Raw genomic sequence first — 19160 nt, 5'->3', positions numbered from 1 at the left:
TATGAAGACTTATGGAGAGTTTCATGAAAATCCAAGATTATCAGTGTGCCACCTTCTGCATGATTCTTACATGAGCTGCTACTTAAACAGGCAGTTTTAGAGTTTATCTGTTGAGTTGTATGTGTTTTGTTTCTTTTTCAACTCAATCAAAATAATATGTTCAATATGAAATAGTTAAATATATTTATATTCTATAGTGTTGTAGACTTATGTCTTCGACATAAGACCTTAAGAAGGGGGAGTGTAATGGAGAATCTCGCGCATAATTAGAGTTATCTTTCTTGGTGCGCGAAACTTCGCGCGGTTGTCTTTGATAGCTGGTGGAGTTTCGTCTGGCACCGGCCGTTGTCTATCTATCTGGCTTGTCGCAGCCAGTCACGAGAAACAATTTTCAACTTTGCATAAGAATTCCATTAACAACTCATAAATTCAGGTAAACCGTTTGATTCGCCGCTGCATTCCTTTCTATTATCATGGTTATTTTCTTATTATGGAACTTATTCCGATTTTTCTGTTATTCTTTCGAGTCGTGGTCGATATCTCGTAAGAACTTGGGGTACTTCAGGGTAATATCCCTGTTATATTCTGAAGACGAGGGAAAACATTAATTGATGCATTGTTTATGTTAAGGAGTTGTTTATAGATACCATTGCAACAACATGAATTTTAAATCTTTATTTACAATCCCTTGAATGGTACTTTCACTTGACACACTGCCATTTATAGTATTGTAGCACAATTTACATTGGATATGTTAGTATTCTATGAGATTAGTTTAAAATTGCATTCTTATTCTAAATACTTAATTTGTTTCACAATACCAGATTCATATTCAGTAACAAACAACATGTCATTGCTGTCCGTACTGAGAGCATATGGTCGGTGTAAGTTACAATTGTCTATGTATCGGAGGAACTGTCCGTTCTGATCAATGATATGTATAACGTGGTTATCACAGTCAGGAATTAGGATGTGGCACATGCTGTCTGTGGTCACACCACGTGAACGAAATGATTTCTTTAAATTTCCATTATAGCTGAACCTGAATTTGCCTTTCTTATCTGTCATCATTACTGTCTTTGTATTAGTATAGTATAAAATAATAATCAGTTTTAGAGTTTATATATTGAGTTGTATTTGTTTTGTTTGTTTTTCATCTCAATTAGAATAATATGTTCAATATGAAATATTAAATATACTATAGTATTCAGTGTTGTAGACTTATGTCTTCGACATAAGACCTTCGGAAGGGGGAGTATAGCGGAGAATTTCGCGCATTATCAGAGTTATCTTTCTTGGTGCGCGGAACGTCGCATGGTTGTCTTTGACAACCTTTGGAGTTTTGTCTTGCACCGGCCGTTGTCTATCTATCTGGCTTCTTGCAGCCGGTCACGGTATTTGCAACGAGACACAATTTTCAACTTTGCATAAGAATTATATTAACAAGTCATAAATTCTCCGCTACCTTCCTTACTATTATCATGGTTATTTTCTTATTATGGAAATTATTCCGATTTTTCTGTTATTTATTCGAGTCATGGTCAATATATCGTAACAACTTGGGGTACTTCAGGGTAATATCCCTGTTATATATTCTGAAGACGAGGAAAAACATTAATTGATGCATTGTTTGTGCTAAGGAGTAGATAATAGATAGCATTGCAACAACATCAAATTTAAATCTTTATTTACAATCCCTTGAATGATAGTTTCAATTGACACACAGTGATTTATAGTATTATAGCACAATTTACATTGGATATTCTATTCTTCTATGAGATTAGTTTAAAATTGAATTTTTATTCTAAATACCTAATTTGTTTCACAATGCCAGATTCACTTTCAGTAACAAACAACATGTCATTGCTGTCGGTACTGAGATCATATGGTCGGTGTAAGTTACAGTTGTCTATGTACCGGAGGAACTGTCCGTTCTGATCAATGATATGTATAACATGGTTATCACGGTCAGCAATCAGGATGTTGCACATGTTGTCTGTGGTCACACCACGTGGAGTAAATGATTTCTTTAAATTTCCATTATAGCTGAACCTGAATTTGCCTTTCTTATCTACTGCCATTACTGTCTTTGTATTATAATTACTGACAACAAAATCAAGGTTCTTGTTCTCGGTAACATAGTCTGGATCAAAATATACAGGTTTGCCGTTGTCGTTGTATTGTGTCCTTGTAGTTGTAGAAGTACAGTAACGGACTATTTCACTTTCTTTGCGATCATCAGTCGTCATGATAACTAGTACGTCGTGTGTGGAGATGCGACAGATGGCTCGTGGTATCCAGCCCTCTCGTTTTATCAGACATTCTATCTTGCCATTCTTCTGTCTGTTGATACTTCTATCCTTCAAGTCAGAGTACACCAAATGTCCCTCTCTGGTGACCGTCAGATCATATGGAGTATTTCCTGACTCGGTGACGATCTCCTCCATTGTTGTCCCCTTGGTGTTCATGAGTCTGATGATGTTATTGTCACCACAGACATAGAACTCATCTGTGTTAGGAATACAGCATACTTTGTAAGTCTTTCTATAACCAGTATTGAGAGCTGTTAATACTTGAGGCTTCTCTAATACTTTTCTGTTTGGTTCATTGAAACTGGAGACTGGGGGAATGACTTGCAGGATATGCCCTGGAATGATCGACTTTATTGAGGGAGCAATGGCTCCAATAATCTGACACAGTGCCTCTTCTGTTAGTTCTCTGAGATCCAATGGTGGGACTGTTAATTCAAATCTAGGGGGAATATTCCTTAATTCCTTGTTTCTTGAAGCATAACTGGTAAATTTGGCTAAATCGTTGGAAGCCTGGATAGAATGGTTTTCATGTATAGCTGATTGTATTGTTGATTGTAATTTTTCGAACTCGGATTGCAAAGTTTGAATGGCGTCATCATCTTGTTTTGCTGTCTTCTTTGAATCACATAAATATCTGTTGATAACAATGTCTATAAGTGTATGACATCTTTTGCCGAATTCAGTAATGAATTTTTGTCTTTCTCCATGTTTTTGGAGAACATTTGACAACATTTCCTCTATTTCAGAGAGAATGGATTCGAACACAGGTGCAATCTTACTTCTAAGTTCGTTTGTGTCTTTTTCTATCAGCTGTTTTTTAAAACTGTGAATTTCTGAAGTCTTTGACATATCGTGGTTTTCATGAGATCCAGAGGCAAGACATTTCTGACAAATTGGGGAATCACATTTTTCACTGAACATTTCGCAGTTCTGTTCTTGGTGTAATTTACACTGGGGTGGAATGATTTCTAAGATTTTGAAATGAAAAGTGATAACATCGTGGCGTATGTTGGGATTTGTGATCATGTGATGTCCTACACAGTGTTTACAGAGGTTGACGTGGCAGGTGTTACACACGATTTCTGCTGCAGACTTTCTCTGTTTGCCGGGACATAACTGACAGCGTTTGACATCTTGTGCTCTGGCAAATGGATCTGATGTTGCCATTGCAAACTGCTTTGTGTAAGACAATGAAAGAATTACAATGGTTAATTATTATTCTGATTTACGATGTAAATAAAGATATACACAGTGGAGAATTAAAAACATTTGCTATATAATAATGAATAATATCATGAAAAATTTAGAGAGGAATTTATGTTTTCACCATTCAACTTGTTGAGTTAAGATAATGTTTCAATATTCTCTTACCTTGTTAATTTGCTGTTTTAATTATGTTGGCGAGTTTGTACTTTAAGATATCAGAAAATGGCATTACTGTGCAGCGATGTATATCAAGCATTCAAAAGATACAACACTCCTTAATAAAGAATTTAAATACCCTACCTACTGTGTTAGCTGTACATTGTGTCAAGATAACGATTTCTCTATACAGGTGCATTTATCTGTCTTCCTACAGGACATTTGGATTTAAACAGTGTGTTGGGGTCCATGATATGTTTAATATACAATGCAAAACAATCTATGCTAAATTATTACATTTTGAAAGATTTATATCTTTCTGAAATGTACGAGTTTTTCTTAAAACTGCTATTCTGTTGAACAGAATTGAGATACTTGTCATTGAGTTTCCACACTAATTTATATTGTGTAGTGAAGAATAGTTGAATCTTATAAAGATAAACAAGTATTGATTGATTGTATCTTGCTTAACATCTCACTCGAGAATTTTTCACTCATGTGAAACAAGTACAATAATTTTTTAGGTTATCCGAGTTTACTCTTGAAATTGGTTGTCGTTATGCGTCGTGCGTTAACAATTGAACATTTGGTATGAAACATCTTTAGGACAAGAGGCACAAACATTGTAAATTTCAGGATTCCTGCACCCCTGGGGCCCTAAGGGTGGGGCGAAAACTGAAAAATTGACTAATTTTCAAAAATCTTCTCAAGAACCGCACACATGTAAGAAAAACTAAATGCATAGTAATGTAGAGCATGAAAGCCTCTACCAAAATTATAAATTTCGCGACCCCCGGGGTAGAGGTTCTAACTTCTGCAGGGTGGTGCCAAATTTATTATATAATGTTTATCTGTAAACCACTTAAATAACGTCTTCTTTGGCGCTATTGATACTTGATTGAAAGTAAATATATATTTAAAAAGAGCAGGTGGTCCTTTAACAAAATTGTAAATTTGATAATCCCCGGGGTACGGGTTCTAACCCCAGTGTGGGGCCAAACTTAGTGTATAGTATTGATGTTTAAGTTTTTTGATACTGTATAAAATCTAAATTTATGCATACTTAGGAATAACAGAAAATGATGTACAAAAATGGTGAATTTCACAACCTAGGGTTTTGACTCTAGGATGGGTCCCAATTAATCATATCTTTCAATGTTTTAATGTTAATTAATATTCCTATTATACTGTTTTTGGCTATAATAGCTTTAAAACTTCATTGTTATTTCGGATTTCAAATATTTCGGTTGAGCATCACTGAAGAGACATTATTTGTCGAAATGCTCATCTGGTGCATCAAAATTGGTACCGTATAAGTTTTACATTATGTAAAGCCTTATATCAGTGTATGCAGTTTTGCGGGCATTAAAGTTCTAAGAACACGTCTTGTTTTATGATGTTGCTGAACATTAGAATTTAGCTTAGATATTTATTACAGGATTTCTTTTTCTAAATTCCATAGCCCTTGGGAGTAGTAATAATTTTTCACTAGAACTCAGGTGTCCGATAAGGCCTGTGGGCCTTTTGTTTAAATTTGTTTTTGGAAAAATGTATGCCCCAGTAATTGAAGATTTGGGGGCATATAGTTTTTAGCTCATCTGACCTGAAAGTTCAAGTGAGCTTCTTTGATTTCCTGTGGTCCGTCGTCTGTCCGTCTGTTCGTAAACTTTTTACATTTTCGACATCTTCTCCAGATCCACTGGGCCAATTTTAACCACACTTGGCAAAAAGCATCCTTGGGTGAAGGGTGTCAAGTTTGATGGGTCATATCCCCTTCAAAGGGGAGATAATTACATCACAAAAATACAAAATAGGGTGAGATCTTTTAAAAATCTCCTCAATTACCACCACTGGGCCGATATTTACTTTAAAAAGCTTTATGATATGGTGGAGATTGAAGTTTGAAAAAAAAACATGACCCCTGATGGTAGGATGGGCCTACAATAGGGGATTAAAGTTTTACATACAAATATATAGAGAAAATCATTAAAAGTCTTCTTTTGAAGAATCAATGGTCCTTAAAAGTCTACATTTGAATGAAATCTTCCTTATGCAGTGTTGATTCAAGTTTGCTAAAATTATGCATGACATTTGAATAGGGCATTCAGATTTCACACGTGCAGTCCTTGTGACAAGACCTTTATTTGGGTACCAAGGTTTTTGCCCTTGTGACTTTGACCTTGTGGTTAAGGGGGATTGGTGCTTCACAAACACATCCTGTTGTATCTGTTATGCTTGTATCGCTGATGTAACTGTAGATGAATTTGTCATGAATAAAATCTGAAGGAAACAAAATTTTCTTTCGAGGTTTTGGTCTCTACACACAGTCATACTATAGCAAGAAATTTACAAGACGTTCTATAGAAAGTCGTGACAAGATTACTGGACAATACCGAGCTGGAAACGGAGGCCTTGATGATATTTACTCACGGTCTGGTTACTGAATCCTTTCCACAACTATCAGATAAACAGAGGTACATCTCCAATTTCAATAACACAAAAGAAAGATAATAATTCTGATATAGCTCATTTTTGCCGGTGATGTAGGTCAAAGATCAAAGTAGTCTCTGTAAAGCATAAGGATTGATTTTCATCAACACATTTGGTTTTCAGTGAGAAGTCCAAAGGAGAACCTAAAAAAAAGGACAGTTTTTTCAACCTCCAAGTTGTCTTATGTTGCCAGTTGAACCATAACATGGAGGAGAGAAGCCCAGACTGAGTAAGAAGACCAATATTCATGTCCTGGTGGAGTTTGGTCTCCAACTTTTGTGTCTGTGTCTGAGGAGGGGCCGCCTGTTGGCCACGAAATACCTCCACTGTCGATTGATGGATCCATTTATTCCTCTCCTGTCAGACTGTCTGTATTCGAAACACATCAGGGTAAGTCTGTGTGAAAAAGAATTCATAATCCTTGACCGAAATATAGGGAGTATAGAGGGAACTTCTACATAGGGGTTTCATATTTACACCTCCCTCTCTTACCCCTTCTCTTATTCTCTTTCTCTTCCTGTCCGTGTCTCTCTGTCTGTCTTTCTCTGTCTGTCTGTGCCTGTCGTTCTATTCCTCTCATTTACCTCTCCTTTTCTCCTCCCTCAACAGGTGCTGTGCTCATCAACATAACATCACATAGCGTCAAAAGTAGCTGGTGAATTCTGGAATGTATCATTATTTTGATGTTACGTACAAAATAGATTTTTTCAAATGTACGAAATTCCATATAAAAATAGAAAGTCCATATCATCTTCAGCGTAAACGTGTATTGAATTGGTTCTAAGTCACGTCTTCATATGATTGTAATTAACGCATTGAATTAAGTCTGTATACAAGGTGAAGATAAAAAACAGTGATCAATCTCATAACTCCTACAAGCAATACAAAATAGATTGTTGGGCAAACACGAACCCCTGGACACAAATTAAAACATAAGTGAAGTCCTTGTTTAATTGTGGCCATGGACATTGTTCATATAAAAGGCCAAATATAAACGATGTCACGTTTGATTCACTTTTACCTTACGTCAACAGACAATTAGGTTCATGTTATATTCGTACAAAACTTTACTCTGTTCCATTGAGAGGTTTACATACATTATTTGTAATAGCCAGAGCTAGTCTATACTTGAATTTTTGAACACCTGACTGATATTGTTAATCACAGGCTCTTTAAACCACCACGGGTCATGGATGATATTCCTTCCAAATCATGCCGCTAGTTCCTTAAACTGAATTTTACAAATAAAGGAATATATGCCGTAAAAATAAGCAACATTCTCCGTCATAAAAAAGTTCACTCGTGTATTCCAACTTATTTCAAGTTCAAGTCCACATCCGTATTTCCTACAAGTATACTTCTACTGTTGCATCCAAACGTTTTAATTATAAACAACCTTTGCAGTGCCTATACATGTATATAGATCATTTTATACTAGTCCACCTTGTTTTTCATCTTCTTTCAATTATAGTCCAGGTGGCCATGTCATTATTGGTGATATTGATATGCAAGGTGAAGATAACGAACAGTGATCAATCTCATAACTCCTACAAGCAATACAAAATAGATAGTTGGGCAAACACGGACTCCTGGACACACCAGAGGTGGGATCAGGTGCCTAGGAGGAGTAACCATCCCCTGTTGACCGGTCACACCCGCCGTGAGCCCCATATCCTGAATATAGTTGAAAATGAGGACATCAAATCACTAATTCTAAAAGGTCCTAAATGCATATAATCTCGGTCTTATAATAATTGGCGACTGAACGTGATCTCTACTATGAATTCTGTCGAATATTATGCCAGACGATGGGCTGATTATGAGAAAGAAGAGCTTAATACATTGTCAGAATGGATTAAAGGTATAAGAGAAATATTAAAATACCGCATTAGACATATCAAAACAAATGTAAGTACTATCTACCCTTCCGTGTTTCGTAAACCAGAAGAGATCAAACAATTAAATATGCTATATCAGTTGGTGGTTTGAATGAATATGAGTTACCGTGCCAGTACTGGATTCCTAAACTACTTAAAACTCTTACAAAGATACATCGCTGGATCCAATAAGTGCTCTACGAAGCCCCTATCTTTGATCCTCACGAAAATATTAACAGCTGTGAAGGAGAAACTTCAAACTTACTGTGGAACTACGTATGCCAGAAGTGATATAAATCTAAATTCCAAACAACTCTAAAGACCTGTAGTAAACTTGAAATCGATAATCTTTTCTCAGATCAACAACATCAAAACATGACTTTTCAACCCTTTACACGACAATTCCTCACAATGAATTACAGACTAGACTTAAAGATATCATAGACAGTTACTTCTTCAACAAAAACGGAAACCGAAAATATTCATATCTAGTGATCAGTCATTCAATGACTTTGTTAAACACCACTCTGATTCCACGCACAAGTGTTCTGAAGTTGAAATTTAGAAACTGCTACAGTTCTTCATTGACGATATTTCCGTGGTCTTGATTATGAAGTCTTCCAACAGTCTGTCGGATTTTTCATGAACACGAATTGTGCTCCTTATTAGTTGACCTGTTTTTATATTCGTAAGAAGCAGAATTTATTCAGAAACTTCGACGTGAGAAGAAAAAATCTCTTGCTATGGCCTTCGATTCGACATTTACATATATCAACGATATATAATTTATTGAAAATAATAATTAACATTCATATGTCGATTAAATATATCCCAGTGAACTCGAATTAAAAGACACCACAAAGTCGTCTACTGCTCTGACGGTTAGATATTTTATTAAAAATAGATATTAATGGCAAACTAACAACTCAGCTTTATGACAAACGGGATGATTTCAGATTATCCATCGTTAACTTTCCATGCAAGGTGAAGATAACCAACAGTGATCAATCTCATAACTCCTATAAGCAATACAAAATAGATAGTTGGGCAAACACGGACCCCTGGACACACCAGAGGTGGGATTAGGTGCCTAGGAGGATTAAGCATCCCCTGTTGACAGGTCACACCCGCCGTGAGCCCTATATCCTGATCAGGTAAACGGAGTTATCCGCAGTCAAAATCAGTGTGCCAAGAACGGCTTAACAATTGGTATGAAACACGTCAGACAGCATTTGACCCAATGCGAGGTTGTACTGACGAAGTAGATCGGTATAACATATAATTTGCAAATTGCTGACTTCAATCGAGATTGTTGAAATCCCTGTACCATCAACTTGTTTGTCAGTAGCTTACCTCGATTTAAAAACTGACTATACGCAGAACAAGCTCTTGCATGTCGAATCAGTTGAGATATATAAACACCATATTCAGGTGATAATGGAATATTGCTACATAAATGTGGGAAGTTGACGATGGAGAAGCTGAAATCATCCCGTTTGTCATACAGTTGAGTTGTTAGTTTGCCGTTAATGTCTACTTTCAATAAAATATCTAAGTATGAAGCAGAAGTGGACGACTCTGTGGTGTCCTTTATTTCGTGTTTGCCCAACTGTCTATTTTGTATTGCTTGTAGGAGTTATGAGATTGATCACTGTTCGTTATCTTCACCTTGCATCAACAGAAATTTTTAACTCTATCTTTGTGATCAATCGTTGGAGAGAGTGACTTTACAACTGAAAACCGCGGATGGTGAATCGTTACATGTGTATGGAAAGACCCAAGTAGCTTTGTCGCTTGAAAATCAATTATTGTCGATTCTAGTGAAAATATCTGAATTAGGGGGACTCTCGGATATAATGGGCATTCATTTCTTAGCTCAAAAAAAGATGCTGTTTGATTTAAGAGATGGAGTTCGTATATCCCTCGCCTTTCAATTAACCCTTGGGAGTGAAGAAAATTTAAGCTGCGCAAGAGTATATCTTGAAGATGATATTACTATAGCGGGTTAGACGGAAATGTTTTAAAGGGTTCAGTAGTAAACTTGAGTTCTACAAGTAACGAAGGTATCGTTGAGCTGATGTTCCAAATTCTCTTGTAGATGTTCAGAACGACGGAGTTCTATTCTCCATTTTAAACCCTGTAAAAGTACGGAAAGATTCTCACATAGCTACCGGTACGTTTCAAGGTGTTTTGTCCACTTCAGTTTTTAATGCGAATAGTTGACATTGAATCCGATTGTGACTTAGGTAACTCGTTACCTGATCATTTGAATATGATGGTAGACAACATCTCATCAGAACTCTCTGAGGAACAGAAAACTAAGTTAGTATCGTGCTTGTATCAATATTTTGATATATTTGTGAGTTCAGATGGCAAGTTGGGACGTACGAAAAACGTTAGTCACACTATAGATACCGGTAATCACAAACTAATAGAATTACCGCCCAGAAGACTTCCTATAGTTCAAAAAGAAATTGCCAAAAAAAGGAAAGAAATGAAAACCATGCTAGATCAAGACGTAATTGAACAAACTTGCTCTCTTTGGGCATCTTCCACAGTACTAATAAAGCAGAAAGATGGTAGCACTCGTGTTTGCATTGATTATTGCAAGCTATACGCATTGGCTAATTTTTTTTGTACACTTGGCATGGCTAGTGGGTATTGGCAAGTAGCAATGACTGAATATGATAAACCTAAAACCGCATTTGCCACTCACAAGGGACTTCATTAATTCAAGGTAATGCCTTTTGGCCTGATAAACAGTCCAGCTACTTTCGAACGGTTAATAGGGGTAATCCTTCAAAATTTACAATGAGAATGCTGTCTAGTTTATCTAGCCGACGTGATAGTCTTTGGTAGAACGTTTGATGAAACATTGTTCGATTTAATTACGGTCTTCAGTCGGTTTAGGGAAGCCAATTGTAAGCTAAAACCTAAAAATGCATTTTATTTCCAGATGAAATTTCATTTCTTGGACATGTTTATTATTCTATTCCAGACTTTGCGACGGTGAAATCTCCACTGCATAAACTTACTACAGAAAACGTAACATTTGTTTGGGACGATAAATGCGAAACGGCGTTTAGTACGCTCAAGAAACTATTATTTTCTGCGCCAATTTTGGCTTATCCGAAACAGAATGATGCAGTCATACCTAATACTGATGCCTCAAATTACGGCATGGGAGCGTTTTATGGCAAATACAAAAGGGCGAAGAAAATTAGAAGTAAAACGTTTTCTAAAACTCAGCGTCAGTATTGTACTACACATCACGAGCTTTTAGCTGTCGTCGTGTTTGTCAAACAATTTAGGCACTACCTATGGGGAAGTTTACACTTCATATTTACCATTCTCCTTGAAATTGCCACGAAATTGTAAAGAACCAGAGGGTATGGTCGCTGGATGGATTTCTACTCTAGACATCTACGACTTTGAAATACAACATCGAAAGGGTTCGTTGCATGTTAATACAGACGTTCTGTCACGGAAACCCAGACGTAAATGTTGTCGGGAAGAATGCGAGTGTAAAATATCCACCATAATACAAAGTCAATCGAATAATCAATCAATTCCTTCCATACTAAATGTAAATTGGTTAAATCCATGGGGTGATTGAGAAGAAACTAAACTTCAAGCAAAAGATCCTTGTATCAAAGTAGTAATTAACCTAATAAGGAACAAAGTAAAAAAAAAAAACTACCTAAAAATATTGAACCAGTATTGATATACGTCAACTATGGAGTCAAAAGGAAAACCTATTAATGAAGAACAATGTCTTGTATCGAGAATGGGTTTATACATCCAATCCTACCAGTACATTGCTTCTCATTGCACCTAAATCGATGCGCAAAGATATGTATCAGTTGCACATCATACCCACTGCAGGACATTTCGGTCGAGCTAAAACATTGAATTCAATTTGCAGAAGGTTTTACTGGCCAGGTATGACATCAGATGTAGAAAGATTGTGTAAATGTTTCACTGTGTGTGCACGACGGAAAGCTGGCCCTGGCTTAGGCAAGTCGCCTATTCAGCATTGCCCTACATATCAACCCTTAGAATGCGTTGTGATCTACATTATGGGACCATTACCCATGCACATCAGAATGAATATATCATAGTCATTGGTAACTATTTTATCAAATGGAAAGAAGAATATGCTATACATGATAACACCACTCAAACTGTTGACGAGGTACTGATTAATGAATGTATTTGTCGCTTTGACAAACTGCGTTGCATTCACACATATCAGGGTCACAAATTTGAATCACATTTATTTTCAGAATTGTGTCGTAAGCTTGCTATAACCAAGACACACACCACACCATATAGACCCTGATCCGATGGGCTGGTAGAGAGATTTAATCGCACTCTCCAACAAATGCTATCTCTCTTCGTAAATAAGCAAAGGAGCGACTGGAACGATCATCTTCCCTATGTCATAATGACATATAGGACTGCGGATCACGATAGCACCAAATCCTCACCTCATTTACTAATGTTAGGTCGTGAAGTGACTTTCTTATATATATTCTCATTGGTAGCCCGCCAAATTATGAGAGAACACCTCGTGATCCTGAATGCAAGGTGAAGATAACGAACAGTGATCAATCTCATGATATGTGGAATTTGTTCAAGAAGTTTTAACGTCTGCTTTTGAGCATACAGGTCAAAAATTGAATGCTGCATTCAGGAGGCAGAAAAAAATTCATGATGAAAACTTGAAACCTAGAAGATATTAATGATTTATTTTGAAGGTGGAATCCTCCTTAGGCTAAACAAAAAATAGGTCCTGGTTGGCGTGATCCTTACAAAGACGTAAAACAAATAGGTACAGTCATTTATTTGGTAGAATGCTGTCAAAACAAACTCAGATAGTTGTCCACGTAGATCACTTAAAGTTCTACTGGGATGAACCTCCAGCAAGTTCTCGTAGAGAAGGTCAGTTTGAACCAGATCAATTTTATGAATAAAATGAATGTCCCGAATCCCTGAATGTCTAAGAAAGCAGCCTTGTGGCATCGCAAGACGAAAATACGGACTCTCCTAAATATACTATGGTTACTAGACACGGAAGAATTGTAAAACCACCTATGATATTTTCATCATGAATTAATACATCATTCCATCTACTTCATGTCATTATGTCATCATCACTAGCTATCCTCACTCATTTTCATTACATTTCTTCTCAAAATGATCATTGACCTTAACTAATATGTGTAGTTCATATATACGTGTACTATTGTGAAAGTGTAATTAGTTCTTATTGACACTATATATAGGGATACCTAGACAATATGGCTATTCTAATATAGACCAGGGATTTGTTACATTAATATATATGAGTTATTGTCCCCTGAGTACTCGTGTACATATGAATAGTAAATTATTCACTACAATGGTGCTCTTGAATAAAGTTTACCTTTAAGGAGTTGAAGCATAGTATATTAGTATCGATTATGGTTATTAGATTATTAAGGAATTGTAATTACAAGGAATGTTATTTACTGATTATACTGACTGTAGCGTGGATGAGTCAGGGCCTCTCCAAATAACACTCAAGACTGTTTCAATTTATGAATTTATCTACACAAACAGAAATTAGGTATATATTTACAACAACTCACTCCCATACACTCCCTCTCACACTCACTTTCATTCAATTCAAATTCAAAAAACAACCCCATCTACTTATATATTTTCCACACAAAAATCCAACAGTTATAACATTAAGGCAGACATATTTCTATGAATGTATACTGACTTGTTGCTTAACTTATGTGAACAGTTCAGTGTTCCTAATGTACGCTCAATAATCGGAGTGTTCATCCCCTTAGCTCCCTCAATGAACTCCTTATTTCCTGGACTGTCCTATTGCACTGATCCACCACGGAGTTTTTCCGGGGCTGTGATCCTGGACTTTGTCAATGGATGGCATCACACAGTCCCTCGTGGATCCTTCCTTCCCTCGTGGATCCGCCACCGGCATCACATGACTCAAGTCATAGCGCAACAATTTTCAACTAATAAAATGATCTCTACTGACAACATGAGTGTATAGGCAATATGAATAGGCAACATGAATATATGTCTATAACGTTTTAATAAATAATAATTAAAAAGTGTCTCTCTATATAAAATCAAAGTTGACTTACATGGTAACATGTAAACAATAACAAAACCAATATGGCGCTCAACTTCCTGATATTAACTTCCGCTCAAGACATTTAAATGATTTTACAAAAAAGTTCAAAGTGCCAAGCAAACACGCTTAAAATAGGCTATATAAATAACACAATAGAAATTATATGCTATCGATAGAAAATAGTTATTTAGTGCTCTCACTGGACTTTTGCGAGAAGGGCTGACTTTCACAATCAACGACCGACTTGGACATTTAAACCTGCGTATGGTATGAAAGCACGATATCGATAAATATATGTAATATCGACTTGCTGGCATTTATACAGGGAACTTCTACTGCTTCGCTCTTGAACTACCTTTTTTGGGTGATTTTTCTTGATCACGCAAAAGCAAAGTCGAGCGTGTTCAAACCGCTGCACGTTACAAAATCATGGCAGGGTAGTGACTGATGTTTTGTGGGAGGCCTGTTTCAGATAAAGTATCTCTTGGACTTTGTGTCCATGTACGGATGGGGTTTTGCCCCGGGACCACGGCGGTTGTCGTCGTGAACGGTGGATGCCTTTGCCGAAGAGGTGCCAAACAATCAGAGAAGATACATGCTAAGCTTCGGAACGAAACTTCCCTGAGCGCAGGAAGTGTAGCGAACAGTATGTAGGGAATTTCTACTGCTTCGCTAGAGAGCTACATAGCTCTTATCCTTGGACGAATTTGGTTCCACTTTTTTGGCACGCTGTTTTTGGCAATATTTAGCTCCAAAACTTCATAGTTATTTCGGATTTCAAACATTTCCGTTGAGCATCACTGAAGAGACATTATTTGTCGAAATGCGCATCTGGTGCATCAAAATTGGTACCGTATAAGTTTTACATGTAGCGTTTCTACTGGTATGGTAGTAATTTTCTAAGCAATGGTGAGGGTGTTCTGATCACTGTACGTTACAATATTATAGTTCGACTATTAGGCTTTAAACTACATGAACTTTTTTCATTTATCTGACAATTATTAAAAAATAAAAACAATTCATTTCATTTTTGCATGCATACATACATTGTAGATGTAAAATCTTAACTCGCACAGATACATTGATTCATGTTCAAACTTTACAAAAAGGTCATCGCAACATGATAAATCGAATGTACATGTAAGTTTATTATGCAGGAGGTTTGCGTTTTCTTTTATCATAAAATGTGAAATTGTTATACAGGTTTATTCAATCAAACACACAGATACAACACTGCGTGCTAAGAGTACCGACAATTTGGAATTACATGTGCATCTACACTAATACAGATCTGTAGCTCTCTTGGAAAATAGTTGGTCATACCAGAGAGCTACATATCCACCCCTTATAAAAACCTTCCGATTTACGGCGCAGGTCTTTGTATTCTGGCATCATACTATTAAAAAATTCCTAGCATATTTTCCTAGTACATTTTTGTCCAAACATTTATCAAATCCCCAGGTGAACCGAAAACTCGCAACTTCAGATGATTTCGTTTTTAAAGATAGCCATGTTACGTAGCAGTCAATTCGAACCCCGTTGGTTTTTATATCTATTCATTCTATGCAAGGTGAAGATAACGAACAGTGATCAATCTCATAACTCCTACAAGCAATACAAAATAGATAGTTGGGCAAACACGGACCCCTGGACACACCAGAGGTGGGATCAGGTGCCTAGGAGGAGTAAGCATCAGTACGTATTCGGTTTTCATTGATAATAAACACGAATATTGGATGTAAATATTGCAAAGTAATCCTAGTACGTTATGAAAACCATCAGTCTGGTCCCCGTCCCTGATGATTTTTTTTCAATACTGACATATAAAAACAGAACTTAGCGGGGATGGAATTATAATTATTTCATCTAAAATATTTAACTAACAAGACGCCAACAGCATAGCATTAAAGACGATTTATGCTATCAATAACGTTTTGAAAGACATTTAAAAATGGTTTACACATAAACATTATATATACCAAGTTTGGCCTTGCCCTGGAGTCAGTACGTTTAGATCGGAGATCATTTTCAATCTACAATTTCGGTAGAGGCCTATATCTTTATTACACATGTGAGGTTGTAAGGAAGATGCTTTAACATTGATCAATTTTTGACTCATCATTAAGGCTCTGGGGGTGTAGGATTGATTGATTGGTTGATTGAATATTGTTTAACGCCCCCCAAGAGAAGACGTCACCATTACTGGTGAAGGGCTGCGAAATTTTGGCCTATGCTCAGCGCTTATGGCTTTTGGGCAAGGACGGATATTTCTCGTGCCACACCTGCTGTGACATGGGGCCTCGTATTTTGCGGTCTCATCCGAAGGACTGCCCTATTCAATCGCCTTCTACGACAAGCAAGTGGAACTGAGGGCCTATTCTAACCCGGATCCTCATGGGAGTGGGGGTACAGGAGGAATATATGGGGATATTAGGTCATATAGACTTTACTGTTACAGAAATAATCCGAGTATGGAAATGAACCGGAAGAACTCGATACTCTTTGGACAACTAATTCTTCTGTACATTGCATCGGTTCATCACTTATTCATGTATGTACAGATATATCACGAAATGGTATCCGTATATTAAGCTTGTGTCAAAGTCAGCCGTTGATTGTAAAAGTCAGCCCTTCTCGCAAAAGTCCACTACTATCACACCTGTCTGACCTCACACAGGTGAATGTTAGCCAAGGTAATATTCTGGTATAGGTCAACTATAGAATAAGACCTTTTAAAGAAATAAGCAGACTAATATGATAAAATATACTAAATATATTCACCATGGTCTTTTTTCCTGCCCGAGTTATGAGATAGTCCAGTAGCACTACCAAAAAAGCAGCCTCAAACTTGATGCAAAAAAAAAAAAAAAGTGCTTCGTTCCATGACAGCACACACGGGAATAGCTCATTATCAATGCGTCTTATTGACCGCGTTTTAACAGAATTATAGATAATGCTGATGAATTGAAATTTAAAGGACCATGAAGCTAGCCTGATACACATGTGATTGTTACACTGACAGGTTATTGTAAACCGAATTGCATAGTTAAGGCTTGTCGTTATAATCATGAATAAAGCAAGTGCTTGGTGTTTGAATTCTAATTGCACAATTGATACATGCATCCCTTTGTCAGAACACTTGATTTGTTGGTCATTCATTAAGAATTCAATAATGTTGTTGATAGCTATGGATGTTCTAGAGGTTATGTTTGAAGAGGGTGTTTGCAGATTCCTTGTTGAATGCTGTGGTGAGTCCTATTGTATTCACTCCAGGCATGTCCTGTTCCATAAAAGCCTGTGTTGTATCTACTTTTGCATCCACGAAATCTTACCAACGTCACTGGGACACCAAACATAATCCTCAGAATGTCATCTTTCACTCTCCTCTCATGTCATGCCATACTTATATATCACCTACGTGTTTTGCATCATTTTCAGACCGATTCGGTAGAGGGCGTCCTTGTTAGATGCAGACAAAAAATCCAGGCCAATCCGAATTTCATCGATCCAGGCAGCTACAAATTTGTTAATTTCCTTCCGGCTCCGTTCATATTCCCTATCAACTATGTGGCCTGTGACCCAGTTTCTTCATCACAACTGCCCTTGTCGTAAACTTCCGTTCCGTTGTCATCGTCATCAGTACTTTCATCTTTCCTCCCCCATCATCATCAGCGACTCTTCATTCATAGACATCCAGTGATGTGCAGACCCAGGTGAATCATTTAAGTTCGATCCATGAATCTTCTGCTTCTACAGATAAGAAATTTTTTTTAGATTTTATTTCTACCATTGAACAATATATTTCGGAATTAGAAAGTGTGAGAGAATTGGCTGTGAGACGTTTGAATGGGAAAAGGGAGAGCGTTGAGACGCAAGCTAGAGAGGGAGAACCGGGGGTTAAAGAGAGAGCTAGAAAGACTTAAAACATGCAAGGAGCGAGGGTGAGAAATATTTTTTCATGCGATGAGAGGTTTGAAATGTGTGAAAGAGTAGATGGGGAATTGGAATGTTTTAGAAGAGATAGATAAATGCCTGCTCCTTCTAGGCACAAGGGGTCCGTATTTTCCCAACAATCTATTTTGTATTGCTTATAGGAGTTATGAGATTGATCACTGTTCGTTATCTACACCTTTCATAGTACAAGTTTGAGTGAAAGAAAAGAAAGTAAAACTCAGTATATTTCAGATTTATTCAGAAGAGTGAATTTTGTAATTCTACACAATTTGTAAAGACATAGTGCATTTTGTGTATGCATACTCATCTGCTGCTCACAACATCTTGTCTTTTCGTTTTACTCTGTCTCATTATTTTTCATCTCATCCTGTACTTACACCTGTAAGAAGAGTTAAGATTTTACTGATATTATATTTATACACTGGTCTTGACATGCATTCTCCTTGTTCATACACGTAACTGTACATTTTAACATTGTTATCATCGTATTTACATGTGTATACACGTTTCAGCACTTTAATAGCACAAACTTACCGTCACCGTGTGGCGTGCAGTTGGACTCCATTCCGTTGTGAATTAATAATACTTCTCATTACCAGCCCATTAGAGTTATCGCGCTTTAATGACTCTTGTGCGTCATTGGTAAGAAAATGCACAAGTCTCGTGAGCAAGTGCGAGATTACTGGAACATAAACGTTCATAGCCCCCCCCCCATTTTTTTAAGTTAAAGTACATGGTGTATATTTAAATAAAATAGCCATTGGTCAAACTGCATTTTTAAAATATTCTAACACTAGTTTATCAAGAATGTTACATGTTTTTTAAACTCTACTACACCTATTATAAAAATTCCAAACAACGATGTTCTCTCTCCTAAGTCAAGCAATATTTTGTAATTTTCAAGTTAGCTTATATGCAGTTTAGAAACGCATTTGTTAAGTTAATTAGTGTTATAAACGTCTAAAAAATGCAGTTTGGCAAATATATAACTTATTCTAAAGTATTTGAAAATGA

General features: G+C 36.8%; 1 protein-coding gene across 1 annotated transcript; it reads right to left on the bottom strand.

Annotated features, from left to right (window-relative positions):
* Positions 1-1668: 1668 nt before the first annotated feature.
* LOC125674470 (uncharacterized) lies at positions 1669-3768 on the bottom strand. The gene is made up of 2 exons (XM_056160248.1): positions 3684-3768; positions 1669-3485 (listed from the first exon to the last, which is right to left on the bottom strand). Exon 2 carries the CDS (start codon positions 3477-3479, stop codon positions 1800-1802), a length of 1680 nt encoding a protein of 559 aa, XP_056016223.1. The 5' UTR covers positions 3480-3485; positions 3684-3768; the 3' UTR covers positions 1669-1799.
* Between the last annotated feature and the right edge of the window lie 15392 nt (positions 3769-19160).

Source organism: Ostrea edulis, chromosome 3, assembly GCF_947568905.1.
Source record: "Ostrea edulis chromosome 3, xbOstEdul1.1, whole genome shotgun sequence".
Taxonomy (NCBI): Eukaryota; Metazoa; Mollusca; class Bivalvia; order Ostreida; family Ostreidae; genus Ostrea; species Ostrea edulis.
Note: the sequence above shows the minus strand (reverse complement) of the source record. Positions and strands in the feature narration are given on the sequence as shown.

What these genes read in the sequence shown, in the direction of transcription:
- LOC125674470 (XM_056160248.1), bottom strand. Translation starts at nt 3,479, where the DNA reads ATGGCAACATCAGATCCATTTGCCAGAGCACAAGATGTCAAACGCTGT.